The sequence below is a fragment of the Jaculus jaculus genome, chromosome 1, assembly GCF_020740685.1.
Source record: "Jaculus jaculus isolate mJacJac1 chromosome 1, mJacJac1.mat.Y.cur, whole genome shotgun sequence".
Taxonomy (NCBI): Eukaryota; Metazoa; Chordata; class Mammalia; order Rodentia; family Dipodidae; genus Jaculus; species Jaculus jaculus.
Window position 1 is genome coordinate 174746123 of NC_059102.1, and position 22052 is coordinate 174768174.

General features: G+C 37.0%; 1 protein-coding gene across 2 annotated transcripts; it reads left to right on the top strand.

Annotated features, from left to right (window-relative positions):
- The first annotated feature begins 9809 nt into the window (after positions 1–9809).
- Positions 9810–15427, top strand: LOC101615525 (olfactory receptor 4P4-like). 2 transcript variants are annotated; one of them, XM_045140936.1, is made up of 4 exons: positions 9810–9833; positions 10519–10674; positions 13560–13642; positions 14137–15427. In XM_045140936.1, exons 3-4 carry the CDS (start codon positions 13620–13622, stop codon positions 15068–15070), a joined length of 957 nt encoding a protein of 318 aa, XP_044996871.1. In that variant the 5' UTR covers positions 9810–9833; positions 10519–10674; positions 13560–13619; the 3' UTR covers positions 15071–15427. The 2 variants fall into 2 exon arrangements, with proteins under 2 accessions (XP_044996871.1, XP_044996876.1); XM_045140941.1 differs by having other exon boundaries at positions 14259–15427.
- Positions 15428–22052: the final 6625 nt, after the last annotated feature.

Here is a 22052-nt window from a genome sequence, read left to right on the forward strand (position 1 = left end):
GAGAACAGCAGTCTGTAATTCTGGGGAGGCTATGCCTCAGAATATTCCTTCCCACCCTGTAGCTCTTACATTCTTTCCTCCCTGTCTTCTGCAAATTTCCCTGTGTCTTAGTTGGCATGCTTTAAGTCTATGTCAGTGTTGAGTTCTTAGCAGTTTCTGCTTTGATGCATTTTGAGTATCCTCAGTGTCTGTCTCCATCACCCTGGCCCATGTTTTCAGGCTCCCTGTGAAAGCAGCACCATTGCTTATCTCTCCAGTTCCTCTGTGGTGTCACCTGAGCTCTGACTGCTATCTGAGGAGTGGATCATCTCATGCCTGGGAGTCAGCTATCTATTCTTCCCTTGTTGGTAGATTTTGGTTGTCCTTGATTCTCACTGCTTTATGAAAAATATAAACATATTCTCCAATGGAAAGATCAGGATATTAAAGTGGCTGGGCATTGTTAATTTAGAGAAATTTTTGATGGGTGTAGCCTGAATTTGGATGAAGGATAGTGGGAGCTTCTCACTGGAGTCCATTACCTTGGTCGACATAGGGTTCTGACTTGGTTCCTAGTTCCAGTTGTGGGTTCCTTTAGAGCTATTTTGAGGTATATAACTTCAGAATCTTTTTGAACATTTCAGAATTTTTAGGAATGCCCCAAATCCCCAGAAGATAACATATTGCACTTATCTCTGGAATTCATGTGATGGTTAGCATGGAAAAGTAAATGTGGAGAAATATTTTAAACTCAAGAACAGGGGTCTACACTTGTGACTTTATATTGTTACTAATTTCCTACTCAGACATTTGTGAAGCTACACAGAATGAAGTTATTTTAATTGTAATTAGAAATTTTCTACATTTTTCATGTTCTTATTAGCCAGTGTATTTGGTACATAAGAGTATTTAGATAGCTTCATGTGTATGTTCTCTTGAAGTCCAGACTCAAAGGTTCCTCATGAAGACATTTTGACTCTCTTTAATAGTCTAGGTTCTTTATATATTTTTAAAAATCATGTTTTTTGTGGTGGTTCCTATTTTATTTTCTTCCACTCTTATTATCTATGATTAAAATTTCTTTTTCTTCATATACATTTCTTACTAGGGCACAGAAAACTGTTTCTATTATCTTTAAATTTGGTAAGCTGAATCCAGACCTACTGTTATATAATATAAACATCTTTTTAAAATTTATTTCACTTTAATTGCATCCTGTCATTCTCCTGTGACTAGCATTGACTTCTAGAGACAAGAGAAGGATGGAAATCTGGTCATCTATAGATCATGCACTAAAGAACTTAAGGGTATTCTTATGTCCAGAATGGACAAGGATTAATGGAGCCATTGATAATATTTAAACAAGTTCTATGCTGTGAAGATTCTTGATTAAGTGGAAGGACGGGGTATGTACCTCCCTAACTGCTGCTGCTGGCTCATCATATGTGTGTCTAAGGTTTATCTTGCTCTTTATTTTCTAGGATTTAATTCAAGAAATTATTGGGTTATGTATAATAGACCAAACTCAATCACTGGTAAACCATGGGATAGTCAATTCTCTTTACTTTGCTCTGTAGATGTTCATGCTTCTCATTTTTCTCCAAACCTAACTTGAAAAAAAAAAATCTAAATGTTGTGGTAAGACCTATAATCAAAGTATTCTGGAAGTGGAAGCAGGAAGGCAGGAGTTTAAGGCCAACCTTGGCTACATTGTGAAACTGAGGCCAGCCTAGACTACCTGAGAACCTGTCTCAAAGAACCTAAAGATTTTTTAAAAATCAAATCTAATATGAAGTAATCAGTATCAAACTTTATCCTTCTACTTATCATAGTGATGAAAAGCACACAAATTTCTAAAACACCCTGTAGTGGAGGAATTATGGGAATTTCTGGGGTCATTAAATGATAAAGTGTGTGCTTGAGCCAGGCAGGAAATATGACTTAAAATTTATTTCAAATTATGTGAAAATATATACTGCAGGCTACAGAATACTAATCTTATCATATAGCATATAGATATTTTTACATTCTTTAAAGGAAAACTAAATAAAAGTTAGATTAGAAATCATATAAATAGAGGTAGGAAGACTAAATTCTAAATATTGAAACCTCCAACAAAGCTCAGTATGACTTTATTTTGATTCTGACAACTTCCCTCTTGTCTCTGAACAGTATTCTTTGAAGGAATCTCTAAATAACTATCTGGTGGTTTGATTATATTGTCCTCATTGTTCTCATCAGGTCTCATATGAGGGGGTAAGTGACAGCTATTTTATTAGTCATTGTTCTCTAAAAGAACTCTCTAAGGGATGTCTACAGGTCATAAAATTAATCTTATAAATTTATAATCTAAGTTTGTATAGAAAAAAACATTTTCAACATGTGACATTTATCCCACCCATAACTGAGATAACTCCAGAATGCATGACCCATATACCTCAACAAGGAGGGGCCAAGGGCAGGGGGCAGGTCACAGATGAGCCTAACAGTGGTACCAAACTGACTGCATTCACTGAGTACAAAACTAATTAATAAAAAAATTAAAAATTAAAAAAATGTTCTGAGCAATCACTATAAGGATATATATTTTTTCCAAGGTAGGGTTTCACTCTAGCGCAGGCTGACCTGGAATTCACTATGGAGTCTCAGGGTGGCCTTGAACTCATGCGATCTTCCTATCTCTGCCTCCCGAGTATCTTGTTTATTTTGAGAGATCTAGTAGGTCTCTCTGATCAACAGCTTTTTGTGGACGTAGACTACATCCTGGTACAGGGAATTACAGACCAGCACCAGGGGAAAAGAAAAAAAGAAAAAGACAAAGAAGTATAACAGGAGAAATTTGAGGTTAGGTTTCATCTCACACTCTCCAGGGCCCTTCAATCCAGGTGCTCCTCATAAGATCCTCTTGAGGGTTTTACCCTGTAGTCTGACTTCCAGGATGTAGGATTCTATGGCATCAGTTCAGTTTGCATTCAATTTTGTGTCTCCCCCACGCTTTCCCTTCCCCCAATCCTATTGTCTCCCTGTTGTCCAGGCCTGAAGATGCTAGTCAGTTATGTCAGGAACTTGGGTTGATCCAGGTTAGGGACTTCAGATAAGTGAGATCATGCAATAGTTGTCTTTCTATGATTGTGTGAGTTCACTTAGAATGATCTGCTCCATGTCCAACCATTTCTGTACAATTTTCACTGTGTCATTTTTTTCTTATTGCTGAGTAGAATTAAATCATGTCGATATACCACATCTTGGTTTTTCATTCATCTAATGATGGACACCTGGGTTAATTCCAGTTTTTAGCGATTATGAATTGAGCAGCTGTAAACATGGTGGAGCAAATATCTCTGAACTGAGACATGGAAGTTTTATGGTAAATTCTCAGTAAGAGAATAACAGGGTCTGTTGGTAATTCTATATTCATCCTTTACAAGAGTCTCCAAATTCATTTCCACAGTGGTTGCACCAGCTTACATTCCAGGAACAGTGAATGCATGCTCCTATTTCTCCACATCCTCACCAAGATTTGTTTTCATTTGATTTTGTAAAGTATGCTATCCTAACTGGGGTAACGTGGAATATCATAGTTTTCTTAATTTTCAGTTCCCTAATGGTTAGCGATGTTGAACATTTTCTTAACTGTGTGTTAGCCATTTGTGATTCTTCCTCTGAAAATTCCCTATTTAGTTCTTTGCCGCACTTTTTCAGTGGGTTTTTTTTTTATTGTTTAGTTTTTTGAGTTCTTTGTAGATTCTAAATATTAGGCTTCTGCCAGTGGTATAGCTGGCAAAGATTTTCTCCCTTTCAGTGGGTAATCTATTAGAACTTCTTATGGTATGTTTGGCTATGCAAAAGCATTTTATCTTCATGAAATCCTGTTGTTTGAGTGCTTGTTTAATTTCCTTGGCTACTGATGTTTTGTTTGGGAAGTCTTTTCCCAGTTCTGTATCATTGAGAGGGCCTCCTGTTTTTTCTTCCAGTAGTTGAAGAGCTTCAGGTATTATATTGAGGTACTTAATCCATTTGGACTTGATTTTTGTGTATGACAAAATGAGTGGGTCTAATTTCATTTTTCCATATATGGTCACCCAATTTGTCCAACACCATTTGTTTAAGATACTGTCTTTTCTCCAGCATACATTATTGGCTTCTTTACCAAAGATCAAGCAGCTGTATTTACTTGCCATAAAGTCTGGGTCTTCAATTTTGTTAAATTATCTGTGTTTCTGTTTGCATTCCAGTACCATGATGTTTTTGTCACTATGGCTTTGTAATAAAGCTTTAGATCAGGTATGGTAATAACATCAGAGGTTTTCCTTTTTTACTTTGCTGAGGAAGTCTGTGGATATCTGAGACATTCTTCCATTCCATATGAATTTTGAGATCATTTTTTCAAACTCAGTGAAGAATGATGGTGTTATTTTTACTGGAATTGTGTTAAATCTGTGTATTGCTTTTGGTAGAATTGCCATTTTCACAGTTAATTCTACCTATTCAGGAACATGTAGGATTAAGCAACTTCTCAATTTCTTTTTAAAATTTTTTTAATTTTAAAATTAGCTTTGTACTCAGTGAATACAGTCCAGTTGGTACCATTATTAGCCTCCACCTTGTCCTTTCCCCTCCCCCTCCCCCTTCTTTTTGAGGTATGTGGGGCATGCACTATGGGGTTAGTCCTCAATTACGGGTCCAGAGAAGTTCTGCAGAGTTGCATTGCGTAGAAATATAGACTGGTGTGAGCAGAGGCATATGGCACATAAAACAGGAAATCTTTGTTCCTAAACTGCTGCCCATTCACCTACAAATTGTTTGAGAGATTACAACTATTGAGAATCGGCCAGCTGACTTGCACTAGGGCAACAGGAAGAATGTGGACTCTTATGAAGGGGCCAAGGTCCTCAATGTGTGTCCTGTTTTTCAAAGTCTGCTTTATTCCCTCCTGTATTAACAAATTGGCACCATTCCTGGTATTTTGGAGTATAGGAGATACAGGAAAGAGAGGATTGTTGAGTTTTTAACACAGTCTTGTGTTTTGGAAATGGCCATGGGCAGTGTGAAGCAGGTTTTCTGGAGTTCTGTATGGAGAACTGATGGAACCACGAGGATGGCCATGGATTGCAGTGGAGACCCAGTGGAGCTAGTGGGACCATAAGACTGCTGCTAAGGAAAGCTGCAGGCACCAGATGAAGTTTCCCAGGATTGTGAGTATCCTAGCTGGAGGGGTGGAATTGGAACTCCAGAGACTTGTTGCTGGTTAGAATTATTGGATTGTAACTGGCTAGAGTTGTTGGACTTAGGCCGATAGAGTTTTAAGTTTTCTGTGTTTAAATGGTGTATTGATTGAGTATTTCTTTGCTGTTCCCAATGACACCCTTTGCAGTATGAATGTTTATTCTGTGCAATTATGGTTTTCTGGCAGATTTTTTGTTTTCTTTTTTTTTTTTTTTTTGGTATTATGGCTCAGTTAGAAGATTTTGGATGATGGGGATATATGAGCATCATTGGAACTGATAAAAGCTATGGGGACTTTTAAATTTTGATGAATGCACTTCATTCACATCATGTATGGTTATCACCTTATAGGGAGCAGGGCCAAAATGTGGTGATTTGATTCTGATGTCCCCCATAAACTTAGATGTTCTGAATACTAGGTTCCCAGCTCATGGAGATTTGGGAATTAATGCCACCTGGAGGGAGTACATTGTTGGCAGTGGGCTTATTGGTGTTATAACAAGTTTTTCCTTGACAGTGTTTGGCACACTCTCCTGTTCATGTTGTCCACCTTAGGTGGGCTAGGGGTTTATGTCCACCCTCTGCTCATGCCATCATTTCCCTCTGCCATTGTGGAGCTTCCACCATGAACCTGTAAGCCAAAATAAATTTCTTTTTCCCACAAGCTGCTCTTGGTTGGATGATTTTTACCAGCAATGCGAACCTGACCACAACACTAAATTATAGGATCTTGCCATCTGCAAATAGAGCTAACTTGACTTCTTAATTTCCAATTTGAATCCCTTTCTCCTTCTTATTGGTTGGGCTAGTACTTCTTGTACTATGTTGAAGAGCAGTGGTGAGAGTGGGCATCCCTGTCTTTTTCCCAGTCTCTGGGAATTACTTGAGTTTTTCCCTATTAAGTATTATTTGGGCTTTAGGAGCTTTATATATAGGCATTATTATGTCAAGATATAAAGACTCCATGCTTATTTTTTCCAGTGTTTTAATCATGAAGTAGTGTTTTATTTTGTTAGAGGCCTTCTCTGCATCAATTGAGATGATCATATGGTTCTTATGGTTCAGGTTATTTATGTGGTATATTACATTAACCAATTTCCATGTGTTAAATCATTCCTGGAATGAAGCTTGTTTGATCACGGTGGATAAAGCTTTTCATGTGTTGTTGAATTTGGTTTTCAAGGATTTTGTTCAGGATCTTTGCATCTAAGTTCATTAGGGATATAGGCCTATAATTTTCTTTTCTTGTTGCATCTCTGTCTGGTTTGGCATTAGGGTAATTGTAGCTTCAGAAAACATGTCAGGGTAGATTCCCTGATCTCTGATTATGCAGAAGAGTTTGAGAACAATTGGTTTTAGCTCTATGATGGGTTGATAGAATTCATCTGAGAAGTCATCCGGTCCTGTGATTTTCTTTTTGGGGTGGTTTTTTGTTACCTATATAATCTCTGTGGATGTGATAGGTTTGTTGAGGAGATTAATCTGCTCTGAGTTTAGTTTTGGTAGGTGGTATGTGTCTAGGAATTCATCCATTTTCTCCAGATTATTTAATTTTGTGGAGTAGAGGTTTTGGAAGTATGCCCTGATGATTCTTTCAGGTTCATTGTTGTCTGTTGTGATCTATCCTTTTTCATGTCTGATTTTGTTAACTTGAGACTTCTCTCTCTCTCTTTTGCTTAATTAATTTGTCCAGGGGTTTGTCAATCTCATTTATGTTTTCAAAGAACCAGCTCTTCATTTCATATATTTTTAAAATTGTTTTCTTAATTTCCAATTTCTTAATGTCTGCTCTAATATTGATTACTTCTTTCCCTTTGGAGCTCTTTGGTTGGATTCTTCTTGTTTTCCCTGTGCCATTTGGTATACTGTCAGGTTATTGATTTTGGATCTCTCTGCTTTGTAATGAAGGCATTTAGGGGCTTGAATTTTCCCCTTATATCTGCCTTAAGTGTGTCCCTTAAGTATTGGAATGTTGTATTTTCATTATCATTTAATTCTAAGAATATTAAAATTTCATTTTTGATTTTGTCCATGAGCCATTCATTGTTTACAAGTTTGTTGTTTAGTCTCCAGGGGCTGGCAGAATTCTTGATTTTCTCTTCTTGGTAACTTTTAGCTTTAAAGCATTGTAATCTGTTAGGATGCATGAAGATACTTCAATTTTCCTGACTTTATGAAGGCACAGATCAGTTTTGGAGAAGGTTCCATGGGCTACTGAGTAGAATGTATATTCTGCAGAGTTGGGTTGGAAAGTTCTCTAGCTATCCATTAGGTCTAGTTGATCTATGATGTTTTTGAGCTCTATTATTTCCCTGTTGGTTTTATGCTTGGACAATATATCTATTAATGGTAGTGGAGTATTGCAGTCTCTGACTATAATAGTATTGGTGTTTATTTCTATTTTATTGTAGAGTAGATTTTGTTTTATAATTATGGAATACCAGAATTTAGTGCATATATATTTATGATATTGATGTGCTCATGTTGGATCATTCCCTTGATGAGTAAGAAGGGGCCTTATTTGTCCCTTTTGATTACTTTTCATTTGAAGTGTATTTTATCAGATGTTAATATAGTTATACATGCTTTTTAAAAAATTTCCATTTGCTTGGAATATCATTTTCCAACTTTTCTCCCTGAAGAGGTATCTATTTTTAGTGGTGAGCTAGGCTTCCTTAAGATAGTAGATAGAAGGGATCAGCGTTTTTATCCATCCTGATAACCTGTGTATTTTGGTGGTTGAGTTAAGATCATTAATATTTAATGTTATTACTGTGAGGTTTGAATTATTCCCTGCCATGATTAGGTGTTTTATGGGTCTTGGTGCTTTCTTGTGTTATGTACTGTTTTGAGCCTAGTTTATTTTGGTTATTTTGATCTTCTTCTTGGCTCTTGAGATTGCTTGTTTGACTGTTCTGTATGGACTCTTCCCTCAAATATTCTTTTTCTGTGCATATAATCATAGATTTGACTTTAAATTTTTTTTTCACCATCTATTATGAGGGATACTTTTGCTGAGAACAGTAGCTTGGGTTGGAAGCCATAGATTATCAGACTTTGAAGTGTTCCATTCCAGGCCCTTCTGGATGCAGGACTTCCATTGAGAAATTGGACATAATTATCATGGGACTGACTGCCTTTGTATGTTGTGAAATGTAAACAAATCCAGTCACATGCATCACTTTGTGCATCTGGCTTTATGTGGGTACTTCAGAACTGATCCAGGGTCTTTAGACTTTTCAGACAAGTGCTTTAACTCCTCAGCCATATCTGAAGTCCCCTTAAAGTAGATTTAATATTTTTAATTTGTAGTTTCCTGGTGGATAAGGATGAAGACAATGTTTATAGATGTTTGTTGGCCATTTGTATTTCTTCTTTTGATAGTTTTCTATTCCGTTCTATAGCCCATTTACTGAGTTGAAAATGCTAATTATAGGACTATGGGTATTCAGTAAAGATGAAAGAAAGTGGAAAGGAGTGGTATAAAATTATAGAATAAAGGAAACTTGTAGAAGGGTCTAGAAGAACTGATATAATATGTTCCCTCTATATCCCCCCACCTCTGAAAGGAAGAAAGGAATGAAACAAATAAAAATAGAAACAACTGAAAATGTAGATGGTATATTTTAGCATTTTCCAATTTCTTCCTATTGTTTTAATGTTAGTAAATACCTACTAACACAAGATCATATATGTGGCTATTAAATTTCCAATGGATATAATTAAACATTGAGGAAAATTTTGCAAACCTCCATGGTGAAGTATTGGTTTTGAAAATAATATTGATGGTTTATTATACTTTCTTGCACATTAATTAATATAATTAGATGATAAATCATACTTATATATGTATATATAATTAGTATGTACATCAGTAACTTCAGTCTTAAAAGAATGAGATAGAAAATAGAATATTTCTTCATTCCACATAAAAAAGATAAATCACTCATAGCCCAGTGCAAAGATAAATCACAGAAACATTTACTCCCTTATGTGGCTTTACTTCCAGAGTTTGTCCAACAATGTACTTGCGGTATTAATACCCTAGAGAGGTTTTCCCTTTGGTATCCTGCTTCTTTTATTCAAGGTATATCATCTTGTAAATGTTTATTTTGAATTGACCTTTCATATGGGAGACACATACTCCCCATATCTATTTTTTGTTTTATGTTACAGTCACAGAAAGATGCTTGAGGATTCATCCTGAAAGACCACCTTGCTGCTTCAAAGAAATGTATAGTATAGCATAAGTAAAAACATATGGTATTTTCCTCTTAAATTCAGGCAAAAACTTGTGAGGGTTGAACTAATTTTATATAGAAATTGATTTTGGTAAATCTTACTGTTAAGTTTTTATAAAAAATTATGCTTGGTAGTTATTTTTTAAGTGAAAGACATTCAAAACTTTGATGGAAATTTGGAAGGAAATAAGGCTGCATAAAAGATTTTAAGCCTTTATTCATTTGTGTGAGATGACAACAGCAGTAGAAAAGTGTGACCTTTAGACATGATTTAGATAAAGACCTCCGTGCTAATACATGGGCACCCTCAGCTGCAGCAACCTTGTCTGAGAAGCTGGGACATGTACTGGCATTTACCTCATTGCATAATGACAAAGATGAACTGAGGTAAGTCATGAAACGTGCTTATTCCCATGTTCAGAATATACTATTGCTGGATACACTGCATATAATCATTTCACTGTAAATCTCAATAAAGTAATGAAGGCTGTGCATTTTTTATTTTATAATTTTCCTAATTATAAGCATTGTGAATATTTATACTATGGGAAAAGTGATACAAAATACTTCACAGCTTTAAACTATTTATGTATTCTCATAAACTAGTCATAAATTTACATCTCAATAATTATACTTCATTGCTTTTTTTTTCCTAAGAAGAGTTGAAATTAAAACTTTGGAAATGATTCATTCACTCTTATTGTACAGATTTTAAATTACAGATTTTTGCAAGTGTACCTTGCATAAAAATATGTTACTAAACTGACTAAGAATTCTTTAGTTTTAAAAACTTGAATATTATTGAATATATATATATATATATATATATATATCTAGTATTTGTGTTTATGGGAGAGGGGGAGAGAAAGAGAGAGAATCAGGATTATAGGGACAGCAGGACAAAGAGGCTAATAGGATCCATGTGATGTGAAGACAGAGGGAGGAAGCAGGCCAGCAGTATGAACACAGAGGACAATGAGAGAAGCAAAGAGAATGGGGGACAAGATTGAACGTAAACTATGTATGAAAATGCTGTGAGTAAATTTATGCCTTGTTGCTTTACTGAGTAAAGACAAGAACTTGTGTGGGAACCACATTCACGCCTCTCAGTCACTGTTTCCTGACCTTGAATGTCATGTGATCAAGTGTCTCATGCTCCTGACGACATAAGTAGAGATGCTCTGGCCACAAGGACTTCCATACCATGATGGACTGTATCCATAAAAGAGTGAGTCATAATAACTCCTTTCTTCCCTATAAAAATAATTAAGTGAAAAAAACAGGGCTTTAGGATAGGCCTGCTTGTGGCTAGCTTATTTATTTATTTATATTAATATCTCCTGTAAGCACAGACAAAAAACCATGATATTTCCTTTCCACATCCCCATTTCCCCTCTCAAATCTTTCTCCCATTGAATCCCTTCCTCTTACTTATTATTAGTCTCTCTTCTATTAGGATGACATCACTGTTGCCTCCTATTATGCAGATCTTGTGTAGGTAATGTCAGGCACTTTGAGGTCATGAATATCAAGATCATTTTGTATATGTATGTGAAAAACAGTACTGCAAGCACTCTTGTCTTTCCTTTGGCCCTTACATTCTTTTTAATGTATATTATTATTATTAAGTAGAAACTTTGAATGGATACATCATGTGTATGCACGATCATTTCCCTCCTCTCTGTCACCATCTCATACAGGGCCCTCCTTAGTAGGATTGCTGGTATTCATCATGGAATTGTAGGTTATGAATTGTGAGAGCAGCACTCAGTCATTGTGGAGGGGGGTAATGCTTCTGGATAATCCCTATCACCTTGTGGCTCGTACATTCTGTCTGCCCCCTCTTCTGAACAATTCCCTGAACTTTGGGGGGGGGGGTGTTTTAAGTCTACTTTAGTGTTGTGCTCTCAGTATCTTCTGGATTTCTGCTTTGGTGCATTTTGAATTTCCTCACTGTCTGCCTCCATCACCCTAACACAGGTTGTCAGGTTCTCCATGGAAGCAGTACTCTTGCTCATATATGCTGGGTTAGGGGTGGTTCACATTCTGTCAGGGAGTCAGCTATCTATTTGTATCTTGTTGATAAGAATTCCATTGTTCTCAATTCTCATGGCTTTCTGAAAAGGAAAAAAAAAAAAATTCTCCAACAGAAAGTGAGATCAGGATATGTTAAAGGGGATAAGCATTGTTAATTTAGAGAGGTTTTGATGGGTCCTGTGGCTAGCTTTGAAGTTTTTTGTCCAAGTAGCTCTATATTTTCTTTCTTGGTATTCAATCATTGTAAATAGGACAGCCATGCATATACTTCTTAAGAAAGACTGAGGATCAAACCAAGATTTGTAGTTTTCTTTTTATAGTTTTGCTTTTATAGTTTCTATTCAAATCTGTTCTCCAAATTTGAAAACAACTCAATCATACATTCCTTTTATTCTTGAGTTCATAGGTCCTTCCATGTAATTTGAACCCAGAACAACCTTATAATAATGCCAATACTTCCTTTTCTTGTGTGTATTCATAGCTGTGTATTAGAACACAAAATAGACAGCAGAGGAAAATGTAGACAAGTGAAAGCCTGGCAGCGGTTTTTAACTTATAGGCTTGTCTTTCTATAAATATTCTCAAAGGTAAAGCTATTCCTTAGATTTGACAAGCCTTTTATATACTGGGTACTTGAACTTGTTTTTCTTTTGGTACAAATGGAGTAGTTTGAGCAGCATTCTTTCCACCTAGCAAGTGAAGAAGGAGGCTCAGAGCTAAATGAACTGACCATTTAGAAACAAAGGCATTTACAGCATCTGAGGGGAGTGCTTCCCTTCAGGTCCCATAGGGGTATCTGCCCATATCATCAGAGCAGGTCCTTGCTGGCCCTGCTGGGCACATAGATTCATTGAAATCCGTAGCAGTTTATACAAAGTATGGTTTTTCTGAGCCTGTTTCAGAACTTGTGGAAGGCGATTCATGTAATATTCTCTTAGTGCTCAGAGACTCATAGCATATACCATGTACACTGTACTCAGTGAGGGGTTAAATAAGCATGGCTGTCTTTAAGAGCTAGGTTACTTAGTCATATCACTAGGAAATGAATAGCTCCCTAGTGTGTTTCTAACATGTCTTCAGTTTGCTCTAACTTGTGTGGTTAGAATTTTTTGGAGAAAAATAGTTTTAAAAATGCTGTGTAGGACCTTGGTGGTGCGTGCCTTTAATCCCAGTACTTGGGAGGCTGATGTAGGACGATTGCTGTGAGTGTTAGGCCAGCCTGAGACTACACAGTGAATTTCAGGTCCTCCTAGGCTAGAGGGAGAACTTGCCTCAAAAAAAAAAAAAAAAAAAAGTAAGAAAGAAAGAAAGAAAGGAAGGAAGGAAGGAAGGACGAAAGAAAGGAAGGAAGAAAGAAAGAAAGAAAGAAAGAGAGAGAGAAAGAAAGAAAGAAAGAAAATAAATCTTGGGGCTGAAGAGATGTCTTACTGATTAAGGCACTTGTATGAAAAGCCAAAAGATCCAGGTTCGATTCCCCAGTACCCATGTAAGACACATGCACAAGAACAATGTTTTTTTTAAATTAATTAATTTATTTATTTGAGAGCGACAGACACAGAGAGAAAGACAGATAGAGGGAGAGAGAGAGAATGGGCGCGCCAGGGCTTCCAGCCTCTGCAAACGAACTCCAGACGCGTGCGCTCCCTTGTGCATCTGGCTAATGTGGGACCTGGGGAACTAAGCCTCGAACCGGGGTCCTTAGGCTTCACAGGCAAGCGCTTAACCGCTAAGCCATCTCTCCAGCCCAGAACAATGTTTTTTAAATTGCTCTTTAGATTCTAGACCTAATTGCTTCAAGTTTGTTATTTCTAGCCTGGTCATGTTGTGAATTGGGATCAAGCATGCCACAGAGAAACTCAGATACTACCATCAACTAATTGAGGCTACTTCCCATGCATAATTAAAAGCATTGCACTTGTTCAAAAGTTTGTATTAGTTATATGGAATATGTTAAATGATAGTTGTAAGATAGGACTTTATGGATGTAACATGTGAAGTAGAGAAGGGCAGATTCCTTAATATTGCAGAGTTAGAAAATGCCAGATTGTATATAAAGCAATTTTTATTTATTTACAGGGATAGAAAGGAGCTGGAATTTCCTTTGGTCTTGGAAAATGTGACAGAGGAGTTGAGGTCATGAAATCAGGACACAGAGAGAGGTATCTGTCTTGGGTCTGCTCTATACCTTCCATGTCTGTATTTCATCACATGTAAAATTGATAACATAGCTGTATCTATTAGGTTATAATGACCGATAGAATCGAAACATTAAAAGTTGCAGTCTGGCCATGGTGGCACACACCTTTAATCCCAGAACTTGGGAGGCAAAAGTCGGAGAAATGCCATGAGTTTGAGTCTATCCTGATATTACATAGTGAATTCCAGGTCAGCCTGGACTAGAGTTAAACCCTACCTAAAAAAAAGTTTTTGAAAAACTATTAACTACACATATTAAAATTGCTAGTGATATTTAATTAATAATTAGGTCTATAATCATAACTTTTACCTGAGAATATTGAATAAAGTAGTTTAATGAAATTTATAGGTCAAGATTTTTCACTATGTACATATCTACAAAACTATAGAAATGCTTCTAAAGAGGCATCATGTTCTCTATAATTTCAGATGAACTAAGTTTCTTTTCTGTATCTAGGACTCGACTTGACCTCATGGAATATCAGAAAAATGTCACTGAGTTTGTATTTACAGGACTTTGGGGAAATAGACAACTAGAACTGCTGTTTTTCTTTTTCTTCCTGCTCTGTTACCTGGCAGTCTTGATGGGGAATGTGGTCATTTTACTCACCATCACCTACAGCCATCTAATTGAACAACCCATGTACTACTTCCTGTGCCATCTGTCCCTCATGGACCTGTGCTACACCTCCACTGTGGTTCCCCGCCTGATCCGAGACTTGGCAGCAGCAAAAAAGAACATTTCCTTTAGTGAATGCATGACTCAGCTTTTTACTGCTCACTGGCTGGCCGGGGTGGAAATATTCATCCTGGTATCCATGGCTTTGGACCGATATGTCGCCATTGTCAAGCCTCTGCACTACATGGTCATCATGAGCAGGAAGCGGTGCAACCTGCTGATTGCCATGGCCTGGGCAGTGGGCTTTTGGCACTCTATCGCTTTACTGCTCATGGTGCTCAGTTTGCCTTTCTGTGGCCCGAATCTGATCAACCACTACCTGTGTGATGTCAAGCCTCTTTTGAAACTGGTCTGCAAGGACATTCAAGTTGTTAGTATCTTGGTGATTGCCAATTCTGGGATGGTGGTAGTTGCAATTTTTGTTGTGCTTATAGCTTCTTACATACTCATTTTGTACAATCTCAGGTTAAGATCCTCCTCTGGGAGACGCAAAGCTCTCTCAACTTGTAGCTCTCATATAATGGTGGTGGTTTTGTTTTTTGTGCCCTGTATTTATACCTATGTACTTCCAGCAGGGAGTGAAAACAAAGATAAGGAAATTTCTGTGTTTTACACTGTGATCGCCCCCATGCTGAATCCCCTAATATATACCCTGAGGAACATGGAGATGAAAAATGCCATGCAAAAAGTTTTTGCTCAAGTGTCACTTTAAGAAAATAAATTATGGGTATATGCCTGTGCCTTCATTCCCTTGTTTCCTGGGCTCTTATCTTTGGAGAGTGCTCAGAAACAGCAGTTTTTGTGGGTAGTGCTGTTGTGTAAGTCCTTGAAGTAGCTAAGTGCTGTCATATTGTTGTTTGCACTTTAAGTGGCTGAAGTTAACCCAGATATAACCATATGGATTTGAATACACAATGTCCTTCAAAAGGTCATCCTCTTTGCCAGACCTTTGGATCAGTGGTAGACTGTGTGCCTAAGGTTGGAAAGACCCTGGGTTTAAGCCCCAACACCAAAAAGAAAAAGAAATCAAGCACTTCTTTTATGATATATCTTCTGTCTACCACTTAGAATTATGTAAAATTTTCTTTTCTTATAAGTACAATTCAAGCTTCTTGCTTTTTATTTATATTTTTCTTATTTTTAATTACTTTCTAATTGGTGTATATACATTGGACATGATACTGTGTTGCATGAACCTATGTATTTCTTCACCTCTTCATATTCCTTCTGAAACTGCTCAAGGTCATCCTTGATAGCCACTGAGCTTCTTTTACTGGAATAAGTATCATTTTATAATAGACTTTTGGGTCAGGAAATTCTACAGACATACCTCTGTAACTTTCATCTCTTATGTTTTACCAGTTTGCATTAAATATGAGCCTGTATTTTCATAGTGTCTGTGAAATGATGTAATATATTTCATTATGTAAAGCACATAAGTTTTAAAGTGGCATATTTTATGAGAGTCTCTGGTATGCTTTTTAAAATTTTATTGCACTCTTCTTATGATTCCCTTTATGCACCTGTACTCTTAAGTCTCCCTCACATCCAGGCCATTACTGTTATGTATTCTTAGTTTAGCATGCCCAGTTCCTATGCTTGAGAGCCCACCCTTGCAGATAACCAGTCTACTTGTACCTTTTTCAGGATTCTGGAGGATGATCAACTAACCCAAAATACCCCAAATTCCACCCTTAAGCTTGCATTGCTATTTGTTTGTGTAATTACGCATTTTCAAATAATTTGGCCTTATATTAATGATTCTTCCTTTGAACTATCTTTAATTAATTGACTGAGTCATGTGATAGAATACACACACACATGCACTTATGTAGATATACATATAGACATTTTTATTGTACCCTTCTTTTTCCTAAAAAATTCTGTTGAGGAAATTAAGGAACAAATAATAGAGTCACTGAATTGCACTCATACACATTTTATCTGTACTTTAAAAATATTTGCTGTTCTTTTTAACCAAGAGCTTTAAGTATGTTTAAAATTCAATGTAGTACTGACTTTGCCGTCAGTCACGCATTTCTCTTTAACTATATATGCTTTGTTCACAGCTCTACATTACCCATGACAGCAATAACAATCATTAATTATAATAAACAGTTTCAGAAACAAAACAAAAATATCACGAGAAATCTCCCTTTTCCTATAAGGAAGATAATGAAATCCAGCCTCCTCCAGCCCCTTATAAAGTTATCTGATTTGCTTATTTTCATGTGTTAGCCACTTGTATTCTACTTATAGTTTGTCTTGTGTCTTATCATGTTGCCACAATGAGTTCATCAGTTAACTTAGTGCCTTGATTTTCTTTGCTTATTTGTCGTCTTGGGTACTTGTCTTTTCTCATCAGACTATCCGAATTAGTTCTATATATAATTTCCATAATGGGTTCTTTCTCTCTTAAAATTATGTATATATTGGAGGGTGGGAGGCCCTAAAATCATGCGCATTTCCCTTTGGTGTCATAAGCTTCTCCTGATTTCTATTCTTAGAATTTTTACACATACACATAATAGTTTTCTCTCATGCACATGTGCAAAATTATGAGAAACTACTTTGTCCTGACACTACTATACAAGACCCTCATAATAGGAGGAAAAGATGATGACATCAAAATAAAAGAGAGACTGACTGAGAGGGGGAGGGGATATGATAGAGGGTGGAGTTTCAAAGGGGAAAGGGGAGGAGGGAGGGCATTACCATAGGATGTTGTTTACAATCACAGAAGTTTTTAATAAAAAAATTGAAAAGGAAAATTAGCTCTTGTTTTTATTCATATTTTACTTGACACAATGTATTTCCACAGGGTGTCAGGATTTTGAGTGAGGAATCATGGAATGAATGTGTGCTACTTTGTGTGTGGGTGAGTGTGATGAATTACATGCTGAGAAATGTTCAAGTGAAAAATGTCATGGGGACGTTGTGGAGTAAGCAACTGATCTTGGATGACATATCGTGGATGGAGATTTATGTTCATTTAGAAGTGGAATAGATTACACCACACTGTATATTATTCTTATGCTTAACCGAGAAAAAGTTGCATCAAAGATTACCTTTCATTATTTTTCATGCACCTCTTTGTGCATCTGGCTTTATGTGTGTACTGGGGAACTGAACCTGGGTCATTAGGTTTTGTAGGCCAGTATGTTAACTGCTGAGCCATCTCTACAGCCCTTATTGGAGGATTTAACTACCATTTTTGCCTCAGTTCGTGGAGCTGTTTTGAAGACCATGACACATTTAGGATGACAAACCTTAATGGAAGTAGGTCATTACGGGCAGGTTATATTCATTCCTGCTTCATTTCCTAAATTCTCAGGTTTTTGTTTGCCATCAAGTGAAAGCCAGGCTGGGTTCCTGAGAGCTTTGAGGATACTCCTGTCTGTCTCCCATCCTTTCATAGAAAGATTAAGGATTATAGATGTTTGCTATTGTGTTTGTGACAGACAGGCCTCCTAGGTGAATTACAGTAGAGACCCTTGGGATTTTGGAGCAAGGCCCTGCTATCATATGCAGACAATTATTCTCACTTTGAGTGACAGCTGTTGGTCTGATATTGGGCCTTAGTGGAAACAAAATGTTTGTCAGTGCATTATCAAGTTACCATGCAAACTGAGCTGCCTACTATGTACTGGATATTATCTGCATCACCAGGCTATAATGTTGGAAATGCACAATCCATCATCAACTGAAAATGGTATGTACCTGATAGGGCTCGATCAGGTACTGAAGACATAATAAAGATAGATAAAGAACAGAAAAAAAAAAAAGAAAGATAGATAAACACCTATGGTGTCTGTTCTTGTTACAATACCTTATGTCTCTAAGCATAGGCCTCTGGCATTTCCTTATTAATACCAATTCATTCTGTCAGTTATTTCCTCTTCAGAATATGGCTCATCAGATGAGGTACTTGTCTGCAAAGCCTAAGGACTGAGGTTCCATTTCACAGTACTCATGTAAAGCCAGATACACTAAATGGATCTAGAGTTTGTCTGCAGTGGCTAGAGGCACCAGTATGCCCATTTTCTCTTTCTATCTCCTTCTCTCTCCGTCACTCAAAAAATAAATGTTTTTATAATATTTTCTCTCTCCAGAACCCAGAGAGAGAGAGAGAGAGAGAGAGAGAGAGAGAGAGAGAGAGAGAGAGAAGACTATGTGTGTGTGTGTGTGTGTGTGTGTGTATGTATATATATATATATATATATATATATATATATATATATATATATATATATGTATGTATGTATATATAATGTTCTTCCAGATTCTATAAACTACAAAATAAAATACTTCCATGAAAGGAATGTGGACTGAATCCAGTTTGGATACCTAATCAGAAATGCTGTATGTAACATATTTTATAGTCATACATTTAACTCATGGTCCCCATGACAACTATTACACACCTCCTGCAGGTAGGTGTATTTTAAATCATGTCTAGGATTTTAACTGAAAGGTGCAAGAAAGACTGAATGTACAACCTCAACAAGTTCTTTGGTGGAGTTAGTGTTGTGACAGGTACATAATAGCAGTCCTGGAAATAAACTGGGGGCATTTGCTTGGGGAAATGTAAGTAACTGATGTCACAAACTCCTATGCATCCTTTGGGATCATCATAAGCAGTTTCCTCTCCCTTTAAAAAGATATACAACTTTTGACTTTTGGAAGATCATGCCAAGTTATGACACTCATATTTCCCAGGAGCCTCTTCTTATAACTCTTGTTGCTTCAAAGCAGTCAGCCAATGGAAAGTCCAAACGATAGTCTTGCTCTAGAACACTATAAAGATTATAGAATTTGGCTGATACATACAGATGTGACCTGGGAAAGTGAACTACTGGGATTAGATCATGAATGTGATTATAGTAATGTTATGAGTTCAGAGATCCCATGCCTCTTAATCATATAGCACTATTCCATAACTTCAGATTTGATGATTTTTCCTAGTCAGCCAATAAAAATATGTGTCTCTCAGCCTTCAAGCTTGAGTTCAACATAAAAACAAGGTATAGAAGAAGCACTACCCACAGTGTAACCAGAAGGCAAACCTTTGGGGAACCTGTTCTTCTGTATTATTGAGAACATCTTACTGGAAGTGAGGTCATTCTGAATATAATGATTCTGTTAGTATTAGTGTAGAGAGTTTTTGTGTTTAAACAAGCTAACTAGCCAAAAGCATATTGTTTTACAATTTTATCTGAAAGAAGAAAGAAGAAAGCTTCTTTGCAGCACAGGCAAACCCAAAGAGGTAAGTATGCTCGGAAGTAAGCCAAATTTTGGCATCAAATGCAGAGACATAGGGAATTCCCACTTATTCCAATAAGAACATACAGGAATAGTGCAGGATATCTTGCACAGTACAGGAGTGAAAATAAAATGATCTAGTTTTAATGAATTTTTTAACTTTAATCCATACACATTGTTATTGGTTTTGTCAATCAGGAAGGGATTATTTTAATTTGAAAGTATGGAAACAAGTCATGAGAGCCCTCTGGCATGCTCATCAAACAGGAGATACAATTCCTTCAAAAGTTTGGCCTTTATGTAGTTTTATTGCTGTGGCACTTAGCCTCTATATTCTGAAACCGAAAGTGAAAGTTCTCAAAAGATGCATAAAGTTAACTCAGGAGATGAAAAATACCCAGATGGGTATGAAAATGAATCATAGATAGAGAAAAATTTATCTCTTCTTAAAAAGAGTTTGGAACTTTTAAAGATTCTAGACAAGATACTGATAGTTCTTATGATTCCAGCTCAAGCTCTGAAAATGAAAGTAAACATGAATTTTAATACTCCAGAGAAGGAAATAAATTATTAGAAAACCTAGACAGTTTAATAGAAAAAATGGAGAATGTAAAGTCTCAATATCCCCTGGAAAAATTAGTTTGTGGCACTCTTGTTCATTTCCTCAATTCCTCTGTGGTTTCAGCTGGAGCTTGGGTGGAGTGTGCTGGGGCAGTTATCTCCTCAGGTCCAGCTCCTGTCTTAAAAAGAGAAGCAGATTCCCCAAGAGAGAATGAAGTTAGCACCAGTTAAATGGGATAACCATATTTGATTTAGAGAGAATTAAAAGGGTGTAGATTTTCTCATAGTCTAAGGTTAGTGTGAGCTTGAGAATGGAAAGCAGAATCATTATCTGGATATGATTCTCACTTGTTTCCCAGTTCCAGATATGGTTTCCTTTCCACTGAGGAGATCTGTTAGCCAATCCAAGAGCAGTTGGTTACCCAACATCTCTGTGTGCTACTATTGCACTTGGGTGAGCATAACATCAAGGTGTTTGCTTCCAAGTTATTTAGACTTTGAGTTGTGAGTTGCATGGACAGATGTTGGCCACTTTCCCCTGGTAGCTCATGTAGCACCTTCCAGCACTAGATGGGCTAATGGCTTGGGACTGGCTCTCCTCTAGTCTCCAACCAGGTCTCTCCATGGTCCATGCCAACAGCAAACACTGTCTTCAGCAGGAGGGTATTACCATTAACCTCTGGTGGGTAATCAACTGCTGTGAAAGAAGTCTGTCTTGTGTGTTTTGGGAGGTAAGTAAGTCTCTCTGACCAACTACTCATTATGGATGTAGACCACATCCTGGTACAGGGAATTACAGACCAGTACCAAGGGAACAAAGAAAATAAAAAGAGAAGAAAGAGAAACCAGAGAAATTTGAAGTTAGGTTTCGTCTCACCCTCTCCAGGGCCCTTCTATTCAGTGAAAGAAAGACAAAATCAACAACAACAACAAAAAAAACCTTGCTCAAGTACTTACATTTTTTAAACAGGGGAAATAGCTAGATTGCTAACTAAATAAGAATTCAAATAAGTGATAATTGCAAAAGAAAGTCTAAATGGGCTTTTATTTTGCATTGAAGAGTGAAAAGTTGTTGGTGTTTCAGAGTCATAGAGGGTCTAACCCTTTGTCTTCCAGTGTGAAGAAAAAAATTGGAATTCTAAGGAGCCTGACCCCAAGTAGCATTTGCCATTCACCTGCGGTAGAACCGGGTTCATTCACTGAACTCTTTAGTGTGCATGCTCACAGACAGCATTCAAGTGTATCTCTGGTACTACCCAGAAAGCAGTCATTATACTATCTCACGCTTCTGCTTTGATATGACGAGCAAGTACAAACCATGAGTGGACACCTTCCTTTGTATGTCCAAGGCAAAACTCTTGCATCAGGTATCTCATCTAGACCTGCTGTCTTCAGTGCAATAAAACTGATCCTTATTGGACTCCACATTGATATCTACATGATACTTCCTAGGCCCTTGGGCAGAATATATATATATATTCCCTGTTGGTCAGGCAGAATGTGAATGATAATGTAGGTACATATCAAGGATAATGGAAATTAACTGCAATGGGAACATAAGAGAAAGCTGAGAGCATTAATCTAGTAAAATCCTGTTATGGTAGACCAACATGAGAACAGAGTTATAGCATATTTTTGTCCTATAATATCTAGCATTGAATCCATATATTCTTGTTTTTTTTTTTTGTTTTTTTGTTTTTTGTTTTTTGTTTTTTGAGGTAGGATCTCACTCTAGCCCATGCCCACCTGGAATTCACTATGGAGTCTCAGGGTGGCCTCGAACTAATGGAGAGCCTCCTACCTCTGCCTCCCTAGTGCTGAGATTAAAGGCATGCGCCACCACGCCTGGCTAAATACATATAATCTTATCT

Excerpts from the sequence above, each read along its gene's own strand:
- LOC101615525 (XM_045140936.1), top strand. The coding sequence starts at position 13,620 with ATGAAATCAGGACACAGAGAGAG. Across the intron at positions 13,643-14,136 it reads AAATCAGGACACAGAGAGAG|GACTCGACTTGACCTCATGG; the intron begins GTATCTGTCTTG and ends TTCTGTATCTAG.